This window comes from Canis lupus, chromosome 6, assembly GCF_011100685.1.
Source record: "Canis lupus familiaris isolate Mischka breed German Shepherd chromosome 6, alternate assembly UU_Cfam_GSD_1.0, whole genome shotgun sequence".
NCBI classification, from domain to species: domain Eukaryota; kingdom Metazoa; phylum Chordata; class Mammalia; order Carnivora; family Canidae; genus Canis; species Canis lupus.
Window position 1 is genome coordinate 13,041,840 of NC_049227.1, and position 21,713 is coordinate 13,063,552.

The 21,713-nt window shown below is 49.7% G+C and overlaps 1 protein-coding gene across 1 annotated transcript in view; it reads right to left on the bottom strand.

The window, feature by feature from the left end:
- FOXK1 (forkhead box K1) overlaps positions 1-21,713 on the bottom strand; it is a 67,955-nt gene that overhangs the window by 22,516 nt on the left and 23,726 nt on the right. The window contains exon 2 of the mRNA XM_038539585.1: positions 591-776. Within this exon, the coding sequence (XP_038395513.1) occupies positions 591-776 (186 nt within the window). The remainder of the gene's footprint in view (positions 1-590; positions 777-21,713) is intronic.

The following is a 21,713-nucleotide window of genomic DNA, read 5'->3' on the forward strand; positions in this document are numbered from 1 at the left end:
ATCTTGACCCTGAGACAGGTAACAGAATGGGTAGAAGGCAGGACTTGCGTGGCACTGAGTCAAGAGCCTGGCTAGTCTCCATCTATGTAGATCTCCCTGAAACCTTCCCCTACAGCTTCTTTGTACATCATGCCAATGATGAGAACATTTGAGGATGTTCCCTCCTTCAAAATCCAGAGCGATTCCTAAAACTTCACCAATAAAGTTTAGAAAAACAAAGTTCAAATCCTGATATGCAGATATGACTTGAAAATATTTTCAATGTCTTAAAAAAAAAAAATCATGCCTGTGCTTTTTTTTTTTTTTTTAAGAAAGCCCCTACTACACAGAACTGCAAACTGAAAAGTGATTAAGGAGGCAGGGACTTCTCACTCTGTGACAGAATTCTCCAGAGATTTTCTTTAAGTCGTCAAGTCCCTTGATGCACTTAAAATAGTTCCAAAATTTCCATCCCTGTGCAATTTTCCAGAAACACACAGAATGCTGTATAAGACCTAGAACTTCTGTGTCATCTTCCTCTTCCTCTGTGGAGGGGACTGTGTGGCCCAGGCTCACGGTGGGCTGCGCACAGGCCAGAGGAGGTCACTCACCTGATGGTGCCAGTTGGGGACGGGATGGGGCTGACCAAGCTGCGGAGATCCGGCTCCGGAATGTGAATCTTCAGAGGGGAGATCTGCGGGTAGAGGGGCCGGAGGGGAGACGCCGGGGCTTCCTCCTGACGGTATAGTGATGTGAACTGGATCTTTATGGCCGTGCTGGGGAACCGAAAAGTGCACCTGTAACAAGAGAGAGGACACAGGTCAGTGCAGAACAGGCGGGGAGAAGGCGGAGGTGGGAGTCGGCAGAGGAATGTTCTAGGTCACCACATAACTGCCTTCTGTAACAGAACCCCACCGTCATTTTGTAGTTCAGGGAGTGAACCAAAAATCCTATGTGTGCTGCTTTCATCAGGACACTTGCTAACACTGATATGGGTCTTCCTTTTCTTGCACATGTGAAGAGAGAGTTATGAACCCAGGTGAGTCCCTAGCAGAGGCTCTGACACACAGAGTTATTTCCCATCTACCAGCATGGCCGCTGGGTACCCAAGCTTGTTGAGAGACTGAAATTCCATGATTACCGTTCATGCAGCAAGTGGAAAAGACAGACACCCTATGACAAGCAGCATCCTCAGCATCTCAGTTTCTCTACTGGCAGGTGACTGCATGCAAACCAACCCAGCCTCACATATCCAAGTCACACCTTGTGTGTGCCACAGGAACCCTGGGTCGCCTGCCTCCAAGGAACATCTACCTGTAAAATCTGGACGTTACTTATCCAGCACACTTACCTTCTAGACGGACAAGTCCTTAACAGGTTGCTAAGTGCAGGACTTAGTTACAAACAAAAACACAAAACCAAATGAGAACAGGCTGCCTGTGCAGAGACAAGCGACAGTCTTGCCTGTAGCAATTGCTTAGATAAGGCTCTTTGTAAAATATGGGGGGTGTCGTGGGGCGGGGCCTGGAGAGGATGGATGTAAACTCCCACCTTTGGTGCTCTCCCAGTAGTTCTGGAAAGGTGCTCAGGTTATGCCAAGTGATTCACAGCTCGAGAAGTGTGAAAGTCCTCCCCAGCGTGACCACACGAAGCCTCCGCCAGCAGGCTGCTGGTTCACTCCTGCTCATGTTATTTGTTTACATAGCGAGTACACCTCCAAACTCCCAGGGACGCAGTAAACACCCTCTTCATCTGAATTCCCTTTTTTCTCTTAGTAAAATAGTTTTTAAAAAACTAGATTTAAGAGTAGGTCAAAACAGGTTCTGGGCACCCAAGAGGCAGTGAGTGTCTGTGAGCCCACAGGAGTACTCTTGAGCTTTCCACGCTCATGAAATGACTCAGCAGCATATGCAAGCGTCTGCTCTAACAGTCAGGCTGCCTGCAACTTCCAGAGAAAGTCCGTAACTCAAACCGGCTGGACTGGCCAGTACGGATTCTTCCAGAGACACCCAAGCAAGAGCATGAGGACTGGGGGTCTTAGCCAAGGTGGGGAGCAAAGTACCAGGCTGCTGTTGAACCCACAGGTACCAGCTTCATAGTTCCAAACCTAAAATGAGAACGAAGGCGTTCTGACACCATTTCCTGATGCTGCACTAGTTCTGGGAGATGCAGTCTAAGCACCAGCGTTAGGGTGGGGGTTGGGGTATCTGTCCTGTCATGTCAACATCACCCCCAAGGTCCTGCGTAAGGCCCCTCGTGGCCACTTAAACATATTCTGCAATTTTCCTCTTGTAAGCCATAGTTAAAGAAACGTTTGATGTTGCTCCCACTTTCCTTAGTTTTCCCGCAACCCAGCAGAAATTTCCTTCATCAGTACTTTGGCTAAAAGTTACATCACACATTTTCCTCCTGACGCTTTCTGAGGCCTCCAGTCTCCCCAGACCTGGAGGCCTGTCAGCTCTTGTAGGACTCAGAGCCGAGCCAGCATCTGTCCCAGCTCATGGCCAAGGATGGGCTGCCGTCTCCAAACCAGAGAAGGAAGGAAAGAGTTTGGAACCTGGGAGATGCTTGAGGGCTACACACACACACACACACACACACACACACACGCACTCATGCATTCACACACACAGGCACACACGTGCACACACGCACCCGCATGCAGCCCCGTCCTACAGTGTTCAATACGGAAGCAGTAATGATGAGTATTTAAAGGCACTGTGTCTGTCTTTTACCATTGGTCTCTTCCTTCATCAGCTGCAAATCAACACAAGCTACATTCTACTACCTGCCAAAAGGGCACACAGCTGGAGTTCTGACATCCCACACCGTGAAAGTCCTCATGCTAACACAAGATCATAGCATCCTACAATCATCAAGGCAACCAGAAAGAGGATGTGGCTTCTGGCTTATGGCAGAGGTCACAAGGCAGAACGGAATGTCAGAAAACAGGGTTTCAGGTGAAGACAAGAGCTAGCATAGAATCCTTGGAATGGGGATGGGGAGGCCAGGCTCCAGGCCAGCTGGGGCTGCACCACCCCCACACCACAGTGTGATTCTCAGGAGGTGAGTGAGGTGCCCGGGGTGGGGGTGGGGGGCCCACTGCTGAGTCCCCTGTGAGGGCGAGGTGTAGGGTGGAGACTGACATGGAAGGAAACAGCATACAGGAAGAAGAGTGGCTTAGAACCTCTAGTGAGTTTACTGCCTTGGCCTCTGTAGTTGTGTGTTCTTTGCTAATAAAACAGGAGACTCTGAACAGACACTTTCCAGTTCAAAAACAAAGATTCCAGATAATATGTGCACACAGGTGGAGTTTTTAGTAAAATCAAACACAACATTTTGTAGGTCAGGGATTTGGGTTAGCAAATTAGTAACAAAATCAAACACCATCTATAACTGATTCAAACGGGCCAATTTCCTACCGTAAGAGTCATTTCCAATTACGGTTTAACAATAAACATTTTCATATTATTTACTGCAGCAGCTATTTCAAAAGCAGCTCCTGACTCACTCTTCCAGAAATTATCCTGAGGCAAACTGTCTCCTACCTAAGAGGAAAAACACTAGGAAGCTACTTAATTTTAAACAGGCATCTCTCCCCAGGGTGCTCCCGGGTTCACCAATTACTTCTCTCCCTATAATATTTTCATTCCGGTTTAGGGCCCTGGTTGTGGAGTTTTAATGAGCATGTTTTGCAATTAAAGCTATTCTCTTGGAGGTGCTTCACATTTGACCTGATCCCAACCACACACTGCGCGCCCGCCTTCAGCGCGAGGTATCCCAGCCTCGGGTGGGCGTGTGCACTCTAGCACTCACTGCCCCAGCCTGGAGCACAGCTCTGGCAAGCAAGCACCTACACTGGGAGGGACAGCACTTCAGATCTCTCTCCAGGATCCCTGCCCTATTGTCCAGAGACAGAGGAGTTGGGGGGCAGCCCAGGGCTGGAGGCAATGGTGGGCTGGCTGTCAGGGGTGAGACATATATTCTAAAATCAACTGTGGTGGTAGCTGTGCAACTGTGAACAGACTCAAAACCACTGACCTGGACAATTTGAGTGGGTTAGCTGCCTGCTATGTGAATTACATCTCATTCAAGCTCCTCTGAAATGTTCTTGCTCTAGAGTTCCCATACTTAGGGTCTCCCCGAGGCTTGCACAGTCCCTGGGGCCACATGCACAGTCCCTGGGCCCACATGGGAGCCAAAGGCTCCTGGAAGTTGAGGCAAATCAACATCCTGTGGTTGCACATGAAGCCACTGTCTTCAACAACAGGTCAAAGATCACAGCATGGAAGGCTGCTTCTGGTCCTGCTCAGGCATGAAGGAGCCTAAGTGATTTGGGGGTGACTGGGGTGCTCACTTTCACTTCCATCTGGTCCTTAGGGAGGAATCCCATCACCTGCCCCACCAGCTAGGAAATTGTTGGAGATAAAAAGAGCTTGTTTAATCCTTATTGATATCAATATAAATACAGTGATCTTCATTCTAGACATAAGAAAAAGGCAGAATGGGGCACCTGGTGGCTTGGTCGGGTAAGCATCTGCTTTTGGCTCAGGTCAAGATTTCAGGGTCTTGGGGATCCCTGGGTGGCGCAGCGGTTTGGCGCCTGCCTTTGGCCCAGGGCGCGATCCTGGAGACCTGGGATCGAATCCCACATCGGGCTTCCGGTGCATGGAGCCTGCTTCTCCCTCTGCCTGTGTCTCTGCCTCTCTCTCTTTCTCTCTCTGTGACTATCATAAATAAATAAAAAAAAAATAAAAAAAAATAAAAAAAAAGATTTCAGGGTCTTGGGATCCCTGGGTGGCACAGCGGTTTGGCGCCTGCCTTTGGCCCAGGGCGTGATCCTGGAGACCCGGGATCGAATCCCACGTCGGGCTCCTGGTGCATGGAGCCTGCTTCTCCCTCTGCCTGTGTCTCTGCCTTTCTCTCTCTCTCTGTGTGACTATCATAAATAATAAATCAAAATTTAAAAAAAGGGGGGGAAAAGATTTCAGGGTCTTGGGATTGAGCTCCACATAGGGCTCCCTGTTCAGCAGGGAGTCTGCTTCTCTCTCTCTCCCTCTGCCCCTCCCCCTGCTCATGCTCTCTTGCTCTCTCTCTAATAAGTAAATAAAATCTTAAAAAGAGAGAGAGAGAGAAATAGGCAGAGAGAGAAGAACTCTTTGGGGACTGGATGCATGGGGAAGTGAGCATCAGTGTACACAAGGATGCTGATGTGGCTTTTAGTGGCTCCAAGCAATGGGCTGTGGGAGAAGGAATGCCACATCTTTCTCAAGCAGCTGCCATGTGGCTGGAGATCGGGCACCAGCCCGGCAAGCCTATGGCTTCAGGAGGCCTCAAAGAAGTCACCACTCAAGTGAGACAGGCAGAGATGAGGCCAGGGAGCTGGTGGGCAGAGATCCTTCCAGAATGCAGACACAGGGCCTGGCCCTGTGGGAACTGGCATGAACAATGTCTATGACTAGTGAGTGTGCTTCTTGCTCTTCTCTTTTCCAACTGAAGAGTTGGGGCCACCTCCCCTTTCCTTGTGCTCAGCTCAGCATTTCACAGAGGACCACCTGTAATGCTATGATGGAGGGATGCACTAGTCACCAGAGATCCTATACTTTATAGGGTGTCGTCATAAGCGGGACTTGAGGCTGCCTCCTTTGATAAGGAGGAGTGTTTTTATTTTGGAAGACGACAGACAAATACATGGGTGGTTAAAAGGCAGACTATGACAGAGGCAGCTAGTTCCCTGGATACACATCCTACAGTGAATAGTTTCAGCTGGGCACACAGTCGCCCAAATGACAATGCTTCGCTGCCTCTCCTGCAACCATGAGACCGTGGTGGTTAATGGGATGCAAATAGGCATGCCATGAAGAAGAACAGAATGTCTTCTTCACTTTTTCCTTTTCAATGGCCAGAATGAGGATGTGATGGCAGGAGCTGCAGCAGCCAGAGTAGGCCATCAGATGGACACTGGGTAACACAACAATGTAATAGAAAAGGCCTAGGAGCTGCTGTAGCAGCTTATGTTAAGACTGTATCAACTTCACCCTTGTTATTTTGACCTTGGTTACCAAAACCAAAACTATATCCTAACTGTAAACAGCTAAAGAGCTCCCTATGGGGAATCGCTGAACAAACTATGGTGTGTACTCAGAGACAAACATTATGTGGCCATTTACTGGGACACTTTCATCACTGCACATCTTTGGGCAAGTCTCTTAATGCACCGGCCTGCTTTCCTCATCAAGGAGCACAGGGTATCCTTAGAGCATACTTCACAGGGTTCTTCAGAGTATTAAGCAGAATGGTCTAAGCAAAGTGACTAGAAGCACACACAGAATCCAGGCATACCAAGAACTCATAAAGTGCTGGCCCACAGAGGAGTGTGATACTTGGTGATGAAGTGCAGAGACCAAATAGCTGACTCGTGAAGACAGGCTTGGTTTGAGAATGAGCTGTGGGAATAGTGTGGGGGGACCTGGGAGGTCTCTTCAAATGCATTGACAACACTGAGTGTGAGGCCTGGCACACAGTGAGCAGCCAATGGCACACGGATGTTCTTGTGAGCAGAAGAGACGGGAAAGACGGATGAAAGATCCTTGGGCCTTTCAGGACCCCACACTCATATCAAAACATTCTTTCAGTGTTGCTACAATGTCCTTTAAGAAATGAAATATTCGGGGATCCCTGGGTGGCTCAGCGGTTTGGCGCCTGCCTTTGTCCCAGGGCGCAATCCTGGAGTTCCGGGATCGAGTCCCGCGTCAGGCTCCCAGCATGGAGCCTGCTTTCTCCCTCCTGCTGTTATCTCTGACTCTCTTTCTGTCTATGTCTATAATAATTCAATCAATCAATCAATCAATCTTAAAAAAAAAAGAAAAGAAATGAAATATTCGTGAATGGGGGGAGGGAGCAAATACTTAATAACCAACCCTTTAGAATTATGCAAGGTGTGACAGGTCTTCCAGAAACCTCATGGAGGATTAAACCTGGCCCAGTTCCACCGTGTGCTCCTGCCCCAGGGGGATTGAGAACAGTGGAAACACTGCCAGGCCTCCTGTTCTGAAGGCAGGGCTGGGAGGCACACAAAACATGACTCAACAGCCCGCAGAGCCCCTCCAGCCCGCCCCTCCCTTCCCACCCTGCTCCAGACCCTTGTTCCAGGTGGAGGCAAAGAGGAAGCTTTCCCAGGGTGGGCCCAGCCCACAGCGGTTCCCATGTACCTACGTCTGGAATTAGAATGCCAGGGGAGCTAGAAGCTCTGACTTTCCTAAGAACTTGGGAGAAAAATAAGACTGTTCAGGAAATGGGTTTGTAAAACTTTTACATATACAATCCCCACATCAAAGGATTCTGACAATCATTTTTTTTTAGCCTAAAAGATCTATTTTTACTAATACTTTAATGCATTTGCTAGAACAGCCAAAACCGCAGAAGGGAGGCTGCAGCCATGGGGGCTCGTCAGGCCATGGGGACCACCTTCATAGTGAAGCTAAGGATGCACATCACAGGCAGACCAAAGGGGCAGGAATAAGCTAGAACTAGGAAGCTAGAACAAGGAAGAGCCAAGGGAAGCAGATGGCCGAAGATTCGGGAAAGTGCGAGGACTGTTGTCCCTGACCAGGCACCAGCTTGGTGAAGTCCTTGACACACCAACAAAAACTCAAAACCCAACCTTCTCTGCCTGGTCTTCGTCCCTCCTCTATGAACCGAGGCTGTGATCTTGACTGCTTGCCAGCTCCCTCCACCTTTGCACTGACCCCTCAGCCTTGTTTCCTCAGGCTGGTTGACTCACACAGCTGTGACCCCGGCCAGCCAGAGCAGCCTGGGAGCAGGTGGTCACAGGCTCGGTTCTGATCCTATCCACACGCTCAGCTCTGGGTCCCGGTCAGCGCAGTAACAACTTGGGTGTGGGAAACATACACGGCAAATTAAAGAATACATGTTGAGAAGTAACTTTGCTTCCTTCTGTAAAGATTTTTATTTATTTATTAGAGAGAAAGAGAGCAAGGGCGCACATACACAAAAGGCGGAGAGGTGGATGGAGGGAGAGGGAGAAGCAGGTGCCCCACTTAGCAGGGAGCCTGACAGTGACTCAATCCCAGGACGCTGGGATCATGATGTGAGCAGAAGGCAGACACTTCAGGGACTGAGCCACCCAGACACCCCTGCTTTCTTCTTTATGTTTTCAAACGTATGGCCTGTTTTCTTTTTAAAAATAAACAATATATTTATAATCAAGCCAAAACTATTTCTACAGAAAAAGAAAAAAAGGTTGCAGGATACTCAAGCCCCTGTGGTAAATGCTAAAACACAGAAATGCAGCCAAAGGCCTGGTCAAAGCCAGGGCTCCTTGGTAAAAATAGAGGCTCCGCCCTCACCTGAGAAGCCCGAGTAGAGAAGGCAATTAGATGGGGGCCCCTGGAGGCTGGCTGGGTGCAGCTGTGATGACCCTCCCGTGTCTCACACAGCTTGCTAAGTGGGGCTCATGGCAGTCCTGGGCATCCCTCTGCAGGAGGTGGCCAAGGGGGCACACCTTGGGGTTTCTGGCCCCTTCAAAATTATTTCACCCTCCTTCCTTGGGAGCAATGTCCTGCTCCTAGGAGACTCCTACCAGCTGCAGAGAATTTGAGGTTATTTCTACAGTATCACCTGGAGGATTTGAGGTAACTTCTACAGTGTTACTCGGCTGAGGCTAGAGGCTCACCAGTGACTGTGAGTCATCTGGGTGGGGGAGAGCCCAGAATCTAGGTGTCCAGTGGGCATTGCCCAGGAGACAACTACTCCTCATAAAGCCTTGTTCTCAGGCATGTTTGGGAAACTGCCGAAGACCCTGATGAATGCTGGCCCCAGGAGGAAGCCTGCCAGCTCTCAGAACAATCCTGAAATGACCCACCACTCCCATCTGGCACTGAGGTCCACCCTCCACATGGCCGTTTCTCTCCTGCCATATAGAAGGGACACAGAGCACCCCAGCAGAGCTGTGGGCAGCGCAGGGTAAGGATCCCTAGGGGAAGGTCCCCAGGGTCTTCCCAGGGACACTCTTATGCCTTTGTGGGGATGTACTGGGTTTAAAACAAACCAAAAGTTTGGTTTGCCTCACTGTGTAAGGCAAGCTCCTGAGCTTTACAGTTTGGAAAGTCAATGGGGCAGAAAAGTAAATACCTTCTAGACTTGCCTGAAAATCATTGAAGACCATCCAGCTGGGTGAATAGAAGAACCACAAAGCTCAGAACCACCACCTCCAGTGTCCTGGCCTCCTTAAGGTCAGTGTCGGACTGAACAGACCCTGGAGGGCCCGTCCTGTGCTGCTTGGCTTTGATGCAGACCTCAAGACTGGACCCTATGGATGGCAGTCACAGAAACACCGGGGCTCTATGTGCCGCGAGCAACTCCAGTTCTCTTTTACCTTTTCCTTCCACTCAATTTAAGGAAAATACTCCAGGAAGTCCAGCTGGCCTGACCCACAGATCTTACCATGCAGACATAGCACTTAAGTCATCACTAGTTCCTGGGAGCCAGCCATGAAGTACAGGACACAGCCTTGTCCTAAGGGACCTATACTCTTCAAGACTCTGTTCTGTTGGTCCCCGCTCCTGGTTCTGGGCTGCTAACTGCCTGGGGCAGGGTGCTGACCACACTACGGCCGCTCTGCTCTCCTGGCACACACACAGTGCATGCAACACAAGTTCACCATGACCTATTTCTGGAATCGAAAGTCAAGAGGTAAAGGCATATAAAACAGCATGTGGGTACAAGGCAGGGGGAGATAAATTCTAATCTAAGTGCTGTAAGAGCCACGGCATGATGGAGGGGGGACAGCTAAAACTTGGCCTCCATGGAATTGACAAGCCACAGAAAAATGATTAGAATTTTCTGGTCTTAGATTAACTTTGCAAGGACATGGACAATATACCTTCACTATGTTTAGTAGAGCCAACTGGCTGAAGAATCAGAGAACGTGCGGTAGGCAAGGGAGGTCCATCACTCCATCACTTGGGGTGGGCCAGGAGCCGCTGACTCAGCCGCTCCAAGCACGTCTACACTTTTTAGAGAGGCTCTGGCGGAGATGGCAGTGTTTGTGGTGGCCCCGTGTGCCGTCTGGAGGCTGGAGTCACTCCACCAGCAGACCCCCCAGCCATCCTTCTGCCAGGCTGCCAGAGGTCACGGTGTCATTGAAATGGGGGGGGAAGGGGAGCAGTCTGTGCCATGACTGTAACCTGTCTGTTATAACAGCCCTCTGATCCCTGGGTGGCGCAGCGGTTTGGCGCCTGCCTTTGGCCCAGGGCGCGATCCTGGAGACCAGGGATCGAATCCCACGTCGGACTCCCGGTGCATGGAGCCTGCTTCTCCCTCTGCCTATGTCTCTGCCTCTCTCTCTCTCTCTCTCTCTCTCTGTGTGTGTGACTATCATAAATAAATTAAAAAAAAAAAAAAAAAAGATGGCTGCCCAGACTGCCCCCTGTCACACAGCTTCCCCCTCAACTCCTGGAAAAAGAAATCACCACACAGGATGTAACAGTCACATTTACACTTGGAAATTCTTCACAGAGAGCACTGGTAATGCATAGACCCCCACCCCACAGGGGACAACATCCAGGTGACATTAGGAATTTTGGACTGGTCGGGTAGGACACTGCCAGCCACTGGAATGTGGCACCGAAGATTTCCATATAAGGAAAATTTATAAAACTGAAGGTCTTCTGCCTAACTCTTAACATGAAATTTAATAATAATGATACATTAGTAGTCAAAACCTAGTATCTGCTGTTATTAAGTGTGCCAGGTAACCATGCACCAAACGAAGGCTCTACTACATACATCAAGTAATCAAAACACCCCATTTTTCCAGACACTAGTTTTATTTAAATACGTGTATTTTGAGGATATTACAGAAAAGGCCACTGTGTTATCACTCCTTCTATAAAACAGAGGAGAAGGGACAAAGCAGCTGTTGAACTGTGTAGGAGGGGATGAGAAACAGAAAACAAAGCAGAAATCAGCTCTGCATGCTGATCTGGATTCTGGAAACTCAAAGAGGCACAAGTTCAATTTTGTTAAACTTGGCAGAGGAAAAGCTTCCAGAAGCTGAAGGCAGAGCCTGGAAGGGCCTGCCAGAACGGCGTCACCACCACAACCGCCAAATGGAAGGTCTGTAGCCAGGCTTGTCCTTCCACAGGGAAGCATGAGTTTGCCAACAAGGGGAATGTTCCAGGCAAACCCACGAGGCCTCCCGTCCCCACCTCACACTGGCATTGCTATCCAAGTCAAAAGTTAGATTTCAAGATTTTCTCTTTTGATGTCCTCAAAGCAGCAAACCTCGAGAGAGAACCCTAAAATATAAACCTCAAGTATACCTCCCAAGAGTAAACAGGCCTTGCTGTTTGTATTTGTTTTTAAGGTTCCGTTTGTCAAAACACAACAGGGCTGGCGTCTGCATGCCTGACAAATCACATCCTTGCTTTATCAAGGCCAAGCTCAGTTTACTTTCCTAATTTGGAAAACGCGACCAGGCACAAATGAAACCTGCATGGAGACAGTGCTGCCAAGCTGGGGAGGGAGGGGCGGCCAGCCGGGGCGTGTGTGGCTCTGCCCCTGCTATCTGGGAACCAGACTGGCGGCCAGCCACTTCCCTGGACAACTGAAAGCCTGCGACCAGGTCTGGGAAGCTATCACAGTTGACAGAGCTTGAGAACTCTGCAAAATATGTCCAGGCCTGAGCAGGCCTGCTCCCGGCAGACAGCACACCCCCACACCCCAAAGCGGGTGGGGCAGGATGGGGGCGGACAGGACGGGAGGCACTCCGTACTGAAGAAAAAACTAAACTACTATCCATACACCAGATCCCAGAAGGGCAGGTCGAGTTTCAAAAATGGTTTAGGGCAGCCCGGGGGGTGGCTCAGCGGTTTAGCGCAGCCTTCAGCCCAGGGCCTGATCCTGGAGACCCGGGATCGAGTCCCATGTCAGGCTCCCTGCATGGAGCCTGCTTCTCCCTCTGCCTGTGTCTCTCATGAATAAATAAATAAAATCTTAAAAAAAAAAATGGCTTAGTGCATGGCATGGGACTGATGAGCGCACCGGGAGCTGCTTTTACAATGCCATTATTATTTTGACTCACACAAATCAAGAACCCAAAATGCCAAGGGCCCCAGAAAACCTAAGAAGCAGAAAATGCCAGGTCACTTAGATTTCTTAAGAATAAATGGTGGTATTTTGAACAATATGTGCCTGAAAGAGAGGGCAGGGGGAGAAAATGCTTCCTGATTCCTGCAAGAACCCACTCTTCACACTGGAGCCCGGGTAATCCTGCCAAGGCAACAAGGAGGCGTGTCCACAGAGAGCAGGGCCCGTCTACGGATGCCAGCCAGGAAGGAGCAGACCTGCTGGGCATGGCACTGGCTTCATCTTCGCCTTCAGTAGGCTTCTCACCAGCAATGTCATTCAAAGGCAGTCCTCAAAATAAGTCAGTTTACCACATTCAAAACAAAGCCAAACAACTTTGAGAAGACAAATTAAACCCACATTTAGGTGATGTTGACCAACAGGCTCTTCAGCAACATTTACCTTTATGACTCAGGGGGAGCAACACCACTGTCCTGAGGGCACGGGGTGTAGGGCCGGTGCCAGGCCACTGCCTCCAAGCACCAGATCACGGACTTCCTCAGCGTCATCTAAGACACACTCGTTGTCATTCTCACTTTGATACATGAAGGAACCGGCCTTAGTGAGTGTCAGTCAGGTTCACAGAGCCAAAAATGGCGGAGCCCCCCGTTTGGATGGCAGCACTTGCCACCCCTTCTGGGGTTCTTCATGCAGACTGCCGTGCTTTTTTGGTCACACACCTCCAACAGACAGCCCTGTATATGAGGCTCCAGGGCAAGATGATGGCTCTTTGGGAGCTGAACCCAAACCCAGAGGAGAAAGGAGAAGGAGCAGGCACTCGGCAGAGGGCCGGGCTGGGGGGCCCATGGCCAAGGAAGGGCTGGGCAGGGGGACCAGTCTTGCATGCCTGGCTTTCCCACATGCCTATGTTGTTTCCATAACACTCTTGCAGATCACATTTCTGAGAGAAACGCCACTGAGAATCTCTCACCTGCCGTGGAACAAGTGAGCCCTGGGCCACTGCACTGCTGCGGCCCCTCGGGACACTAGTCCACACCTCCACTCCCCCGGCAGTGTCACCAGCAGGGGCTCCAGACATCCTCTGGCTAAGTGTCGTGGAAAATCTATCCACACAACACTCCTTCAGCTAAGGAAATCCTACCAACACACATTGGAGGCTAAGATGAGACTCCAGGCGTCATCTTGGAGGTTTGTAGAACAAGAGAGCAAGGACAGTCACTGGAGCAGGGACACTTGGAAGGCAGCAGGGGAAGGCATATACCCCCGTTCTCTTGACCAGTTGATGAGGGCAGGACATGACCATCACCTTACTGCAGGTGTCTCTGCAGCAAGGTCCCGGTGTGGGGGGAGGGCGAGGTCTCCCTGGGGACATAGGGCGGCCATGGCTCATGCTCATGGCTCACCTATCTCCCCTGGGAAGGGGGCTGTGAAATGAAAACAGTATGGATGCCTCTCGTGTTCCCTGTTTGTTCCACGATCTTCCCTTGCTCCTTCACTGAAAATCCAGGGGCCACCTACCTGTTCCACACAGACCCAGGTGGCCTGCTGTCCTCCTGCCTCTTAAACTTGGTCATGTTTAGCACTTTGAGTGGCGGCCACCAAAAGAAGAGGAAACACCAGTGATGCTTCGACCCTGTTCTAGGTTTGCCACCAACACAGCCCTCAAGGAGGAGAGTCATCCTACAACATCTCAGGACAGTTCTAAGTTGGCAGTGACCAAACTTCTAAACTTACTCAGAATTAATTCAAGGAAAGCTTTTTTTTTTTTTTTTTTTTTTAAGATTTTATTTATTTATGAGAGACAGAGTGAGAGGCAGAGATCTAGGCAGAGGGAGAAACAGACTCTCTGCGGGGAGCCCAATGTGGGACTCCATCCTGGACCCCAGGATCACGCCCTGAGCCAAAGGCAGACACGCAACCGTTGAGCCACCCATGCATCCCAATTCAGGGAAAGTTTAAGTATTTCCAGGCTATTTTTCAGTTAAAAATGAAAACAGTATTAAGTTCCACCAAAACCCTTACGTTCATCAGATGCCAAGCAAGAGCGCTAGAGCGCGCAAGCCTGGCTGGGGTCAAGACGGCCCCAAGGGCTCCTGTGCCCACGCCATCCTATCCTCTGCACTCCACAGGCCAGTAGGATGGTCTTTGTGAAGCCTCACATCGAATCAGGTCCTACCTCAGCTTAGAAACCATCCATGGCTCTTGGAAGAAAATGCAAGCTTCTGAGTCCATAGGACTGGCTACACCAGCCTCTCAGATGTATCTTCCCTCACCCTCCCTGCCCCAGGGCCACCCTGCCGGGAATGCTTGCACCCACCTCTGCTCTGACGCGGCCCCTTGGCATGGGGGGCCCTGCTCAGCGAGGACACCTCTATCCCCAGCGCATAGCAGCCCCACACCCTCTCTCTGTTGGCACTTTGTTCTGGTCCTCACAGTATGCACTGCACTCTATGATCACAGAGATGGGTGCCTAGGGGACAGACCCCTGTTCACTGGGGTATCCAGGGGCCTGACACACAGGAGAGGCACACCAACGCCCGGTGAAATGGAACAGAAGGAAATCGCCTGAGCTGTCAGCCCAGGATTCTCATGGGTGGGGGGCTGGAATAATTCTCACTCTCAAAGTTAAAAAAAATTCTTTATGTAATTTAGCTTAATGAGTGCTACCAGCTCAAGATTAAAATTCAGGCCATTTTCTAGAACATGGCTGGCCTACAGGACACAGGCCTGGTTGTCACAGGGAATGCCACCTTCTCACTAAGGCCATGGGGGTGAGGGGTGTCACATCACTACCACAGGCCACCAGGCAACAGAGGCCGGCTGGGAAATTCTGGGGGGGTTTCCATGCACTTCGAGTGCAGCACATAGTGCAAGGCCCCACAAAGCCCAGGACCCCGTGTGAGTCTGAGCTGCTTCATAAGCCACAGCTGGATCTGGACAGAAGCATGCTCTAGGGTGGTGATGCACAACGCCTTGATGCTCAGAGCAGAGAGTTAATGACATGAAAGCTCCAGCAGCAAGGGTAAGAATGATCACACAAACGATCAAACAAGTCACAGGGATACACCAAGACTTTGATGGAGAAACATCATAAAACTTCACTGAAGGACAAAAGACCTACCTGAAGTAAAGATACGCTACATAGTTTATAGGAGTTGACACTACGTCTGTCTGATTCTAAAGAAGCATTTGGCTGTTAGGGGAAGAAGGACACTGAACCAGGTGGCAGGAAGACACGGCACCACACACAGCAAGGAGAGGCTGGATACACACAGGCCTTGCGCTGCAGAGGCCCAAGAAGCAAGACCCACAGTGGAGACCCCTGCAAAACATGCCATGTGCACTGAGGGCCAGGGACCCAGGCTGTCCCCACTGCAGATGGGGATTCAGGCTATCCCCACTTAGGGAGGGTCTAGGGGACAGGTCATTCCCCGAGGTGTCTGGGACAATAGCCCATGCAGAGAGCAAGAGGCAGGCTGAAGTGGGGTGGGAGTGATCCGTGTGCACTGGGCATGCCCTCAGGGCCTACGGAGAGCACGTGGGAAGGAAGGAAAGATGGGTGTGCCCACTTTGCCCACCAGAGTGGTATCAGAGGAGGACTGATAAAACAGGATTTAAATAAGATCCAACATCTTCAAATATTACCCCCTAATGTCCAGGTTTCAATAAAAAACCGCTTGTCGTACCAAGAATGAGATCTCAAATGATGAGAACAGTGTCAACAGATACCAACATAGGATGACACTGATTTCAGGACCACGAAACAAGGATTTTAAAGCACCACCACAGAGGCACCTAGGTGACTCAGTGGTGGAGCAGCTGCCTTTGGCTAAGGTTGTGATCCCAGGGTCCTGGGATTGAGTCCTGCATCAGGCTCCCCAGAGGGAGCCTGCTTCTCCCTCTGCTTATGTCTGCCTCTCTCTATATATCTCTCATGAAAAAATAAAATAAAATCTTTTTAAAAAACCCAAAATATTAAAAAAAAAAAAAGCACCACCATAGAAACTTCAACACACTGAAGCAGAGGACACAGAAGATCCCAGGGATGCATGAGACTTTCAACAAAGGATCAAACATCCATGTCGCCCGAGCCCCAGAAAGAGACCAGCACATAGGTAGATGGGAAACATTCAAAGAATGGCTAAAAGTTCCCCAAATCCAGCAGAAGAGGTAAACCTACAGATTCAAGAATGTGAATGAATCCTAAGCACAATAAACCTGAACACTGAAGCAATATTCTTTATACCTTGAAAGCAGCCAGTGGGAAACAATGCATTCTCTGTGGGGGGAAAAATTCAAATTTCAAAAAAATTTTGGGAGCTAGAGCTTGGTGTAGAGTTCTTAGACACAACACCAGTGGCATGGTCCATTGCAGACAAAAAATATCAACAACCTGGACTTCACCAACATTAAAACTCTGAGTGTGCACCGGTCAGAGGATGAGGGTCTTGTGGGCTGGCAGAAGTACCTGCCACCCTGCGCTGGGCAGAGGCTCACACCTAGATGGTGTGAATAACTCTCAAAACTCAGTGGTAGATACCAAACCATTTGATTGGAAAGTAGACAGGAAGCACCAAGAGACATGTCCGTGAAGGGGTTCCACGGAAGGTGGATGAGATGAGCCACAGGAGGTAAGTGCTGTGCCCAGATGTCGGGGAAGGCCCACTGCAGACCCTGCCACGCTGTCACCACACACCTGGCAGAGCAGCTACAGTCAGAACCGGTACCCCCCAGAGCCTGGTGGGACAGGGAGAAGCGGGGTGTCTCCCGCAGTGGAGGTGAACGGACGGTGGTGCAGTGCTGTAGACCATAAGCTGGCAGTAGGTACAGCTCTGCAGTTACCCTCCTGGGCTTTGTAACTGGGAAATGAAGCTCCTGTCCACTTGAAACCTGAACATGAATGTTCACAGCAGCTTTACTGGGAACAGTCCCCAAACTGGGTCAGGCAGACATCCCTCTGTGGGTGGAGACTAAATAGGGAGGAGGCCACTCGCCGGGGCCAGTCACCTCAGCAGCAGAGGCCATAGGCTGCTGGGGCCTCTGACACCTGCATGGAGGGCGTGATGCAGCGTCTGTTATACACCAAACCCCAAATCACAAACTACGGAGCTGGAGAACCAGATGCGTGGCTGCCAAGGGCTGGGGCATGGGCTACGTGTGGCTCCGGGGCAGCAGCAGGGAGGACCAAGTAGTGGTGGGACAGTTGTGTGTCTCAGTGGAGGGGGTGGTCACAGAGATGCACCAGTGTGGTAATATGACATAAACACACACACACCGTACCACATCAGCTTCCGGGCTCTGCTACTGTCCGATGACCACATATGGTCTAACGGGGTTGGGGAGGCTGGGGGACATACATGGGAGACCTCTCCAAATGTATTCAACAACTTCCTCCAAATCTGTAATTGTTTCAGAATAAAGAGTGTACCAGTAGAGCTGGGACCTGCTAGAAAAAGCCACACAGCTTACAGGGTCTCCCCTGGGGCAGCAACCCACACCCTCCCCTGGACAGTAATGCACACCAGGGAGCATCCACACTCCTTTAGTTCAAAACTGAACTGCCACATAGAGGGAATAAAAAAGTTTATGGCCGGTTCATCCACACAAAACAGTGTCTGGACACATTTAACAGGAAACGGAGGTGAAAGGTGAAGATGCTTGATGTTTTACTATTTTTGTGACAGAAAAAACAATCTGACACCTCAACAGAGCCTGAGAGATCAGAACTCAAACACGTTACCGATTCACAGGCTGCGCTTGTCACTTTCTGGGAAAATGGCAATGACTCCACAAGGGAACATGGATTAGTGTGCTAAAGCTAAAACTATACTGAAATAGTAACATTTCAGAATGAACAGGACTTAAAGATATGGCTCATGCTCTTCTTGTTACTGATGAGGAAACAGATGCCCAGTGCCAGCAGGTGGTGGGGGTCAGGTGCAGACACAGGGTGGCTTCGTCACAGCACGTGTGCCCCACACAGCACACACCTCCCTTTCACCCAGAGAGCTGTGTCGAAAACCAGACACAAACCAACAACTGGTTTTAATTCTGATTAAGAAAAAAAGAAAAATCAAGCAATCTGCTTAAAATAATTCATAAAATTAAAACATGCCAACGCTGTCATGCCTCACTTTTGTAAGCCAGGTCTCAATCTGTAAAATGGGGTGCTGGCTCTCTGCTCGTCGGCTGCTGGAGGACTAGGTCCCATTTGCACCATATGCACTCCCCCACACGTCTGCCTGAGCCAAGCCTGCCCAATCGGCACCCTTGCTCCAAGGACACATGGGTGCTTGTGGGGAGGCTCCCTCTGTCTTTCCCTCCAGGCAGACTAGGCTAGCCTGTGTTTGTGCATTCGTACACTGCGGACAGCCAGAGCCCCGGGTTCCACTGGGAAACATCAGAAATCTGCTCATACATGGAACATGGCTTCCCACAGACACTCAAAAGAGGCACCCTATTTTGTTGGTACTTGTTTCTGGTCCTTTACTGACAGATTCCAGGTGGTGGGGTCTAGGGTAAAGTCTGGCAACTCCTAGCCTGAGAATAGCCACTGGCAGGACTGTTTTTGCTTATCTCCCTGCCTCCTTTCCATTCTTTATCTTCAAAGAACCAACTGTGGGCGTTGAGTACTCTTTGGTGGAATCACAGTGAGAGACGCCTTGAGTTTCCTGGCCACGATCTGTCCAGGGACGTACAATTTACTAATACGCCCTGAAAAGCCGCCTGGCCAGACCCGGCTCCTATCAGCCAGTTACAGAGAGAAACAAAGAACTTGCAAAGTTTCATATTTCACAACAGCAGAGTATTTCAAAATATCCTATTCATTCATTCCAAACTTGGCTCTCTCAAGTCAAAAGCTGACTGTTGATAAACAGAAAGCTTCTCATAGGTTAGGCATCCCTGACTCTGACACCAGCCAGAAGGCCTAAGTCCCAGCCAGTCCGCTGGAAAAGAGGATGGCTCAGCAGAGTGGGGTACGTAGACTATCTCGCCAGAACCTACCCCTGGGCCTGGGCTCCACGTCACAAGTAAGCCTGACACTGATGAGTATCACTTGGAAACATTCTTTGCCAGCAAAAGGAAGCTATTATTTATGATCGTTCCTGGAAATGAGATACCCACACGCCACAGCACAATTCCATCTATGATCCTTTTGATTATTTTCTATATTAGAGTCAAGAAAGCTGATCAAAAAAGCTGTCTTTTTACCCCTATGTAAAGCCTGATTGTTGTTGTTGTGAATTTGGGTCTTCAGCCAGGCAGGGAGGATTACAGGCAGCGCAATGCTCTGCAGACACCTCCGCGTGCACGCAAGCGTTCTGAAAGTGTGCATGAAAATATTATGGTAATCATGGCTCTCTTTGGAGAAATGGAAGTCAGAGTGGGAAGGATATTTAATCTTCTGGTTTTCCTATACTAGAAGCCAGATATGGATTATCAGGGGAGGAAGCTGGGAAGAAAGAGAAAAGACTGTGGATTGCATACCCTTTGAGTTTTGAACTGTGGGAACGCATCACCTCTCAGAAAACATGTAAACCAAAATTTATAAAATGTGCTTTGTAAAACTGAAACAAGAAAAAAAAGCGACCTATTTTTAGACACAAATATAAGACCTGGATCTTGTCTTGAACCTGGGCCATGTCTAGCAGACAGCAGAGGTAAAGGGAGGTTCCCCCCTCACATTCCACAAGGTTAACATGAAGAGATGGTCTCACCTCTGTCCTTGTTCCATCTGTGTGGAAGTGACAAGACCTGCAAGCCACAAAGCAAGTGCTTTTTGGTGTTCAAAACTGGGTGGCTTTAGAAATATCTCAAAGATGAGAGAAAGCAAATGGGCAGTGGCTGTTGGAATCTTCTGTTTGCGAAGCTGACCTTGCACGGGCTCTCCTGGAGTGAGTGGCCATGTGGGCTGCACGGTCTCCTGGTTCTTTCCCATGCAAATTTTCCATTACACCAAGCTTGTTGAAGACAGGAGCCACAACCTCCTCCAAGCCCAGGGTCTAGCTCAGGGCCTGGCACGTAACTGTGCCAAAATAATTACATTAAAGAAGTACTTTTCGCTACTTTAAGCTTGTACAATGAGCTTAAGAATGGTTAATAGCTTTGTTGACTATTTAGGAATATCAGAACCAGCAAATTAATAGGACAGGAAGACAATTTTTCTTTTCTTTTTTTTTTTTTTTTCAATTTTTCTTTTCAAGTCACAAATTCACTTGGATAAATTACCTGAGCCAAGGTATCTGGTTATGAATGTAGACGTGATGTCTATCAGCCGACAGAGACCAGGGAGGGGCCCTCAGAAGTACTGACCATTATCCCCATCTTACTATAATTTTAAAATGAAATCTGGCTTGGAGTTCTGCAGAAGTCACAGAGCTATGAGCACAATTTAAAAATAAATGTCATGTCTTGTCAACTGGAAATACACAGAACAGAGAGAAATGACTCCTCCTCCCCTTCCCCAAGCACTCTGTCTGCATCAACTCTGCTTTGTGTCAATAAATCTCACCCTGGCTGTTTGAGCAGTGTTTAATCATAAATGGCTTTGAATGCAGTCCGAAGTATAAACAGAACTAAATGTCACCTATCTGAGCAACAAATTAGCAAGCAAGAGGAGAGAAAGCCCGAGAATGAGAAGCCAGATACCTGGCACATTTAAACTGAAGACAGATGAGACCATTTTCAAGGTTATGAGAATAAATCCGCAGTTCACAGAGGGCAGTGGTTTGGTTTTGTTAGCTCTCAACACTCCCTTGGCGAGGAAGTACGTGAGGCAGAGCAGTGGGCTCACGTGCTTCCCCACAGTAGATGGGCGCATGGAAAGGAGCACATCACCCCCACCTTCTGCGGCGACTGTCCTGCAAGGTGGATGGTGCTGGTCAAGACTCAGGAGGAGTAAACCCGACTCTTCAGAGGAGCAGGCTGGCCTCCATCAGGGTCCCTCAGTCAGTGCCATTTACAGAGTGGACACCAGGTCGTGGCACTCGTCACACTTCCAACTGGAGAGTGCACATCCATCCAGTAAGCGCAGCAGAGACCCCCACATCAGATGTCCTGTGTGGGCCTCATGGGCACTCTCCTACCTGTCAGCACAAAAGGGTGAATGGACCCAGGGGTTCGTAACAGGTATTATGATCCACCTCAAATATCAAGCATGCTGAATGTCTAGTTCTGGCCATGGTCATAGGAAAGGGCTCCCGTGGCACCCCAGTCACCTGCACCGTCCTCCTTCTGGGCACAGTCCAACTCCAGTCTCACTCTCCTGCCTCCCTCCAGACGCACATCTCCATTCCTGGCATTGGGGTTGGCTGCCCAGAGGCCCTGTCCCACCATGAAGCTCAGTTCATCTCATGCCCAGCCTGACTTCACTCCAGGTCAGCTCGCAGTTCCACATGCTTCTCCCAGAGGCTATGACACTCCTTCCTGGACTGCATGTCTGAACAGTTCACTTCCTGGTGGCCGCATGTGGGGCCCGGCCTGGCTGGCTGTCTTGAGGAGGGACTCCATGTCTCTAAACCAGGTCCTTTCTTTGTAAAGTGTGGTGGCACCTTGCCTGCCACACGGGATTATGGCAAGAATGGTCGGTAAGCGGGTGAGGCGCACAGGCCAGTGCATGTGCC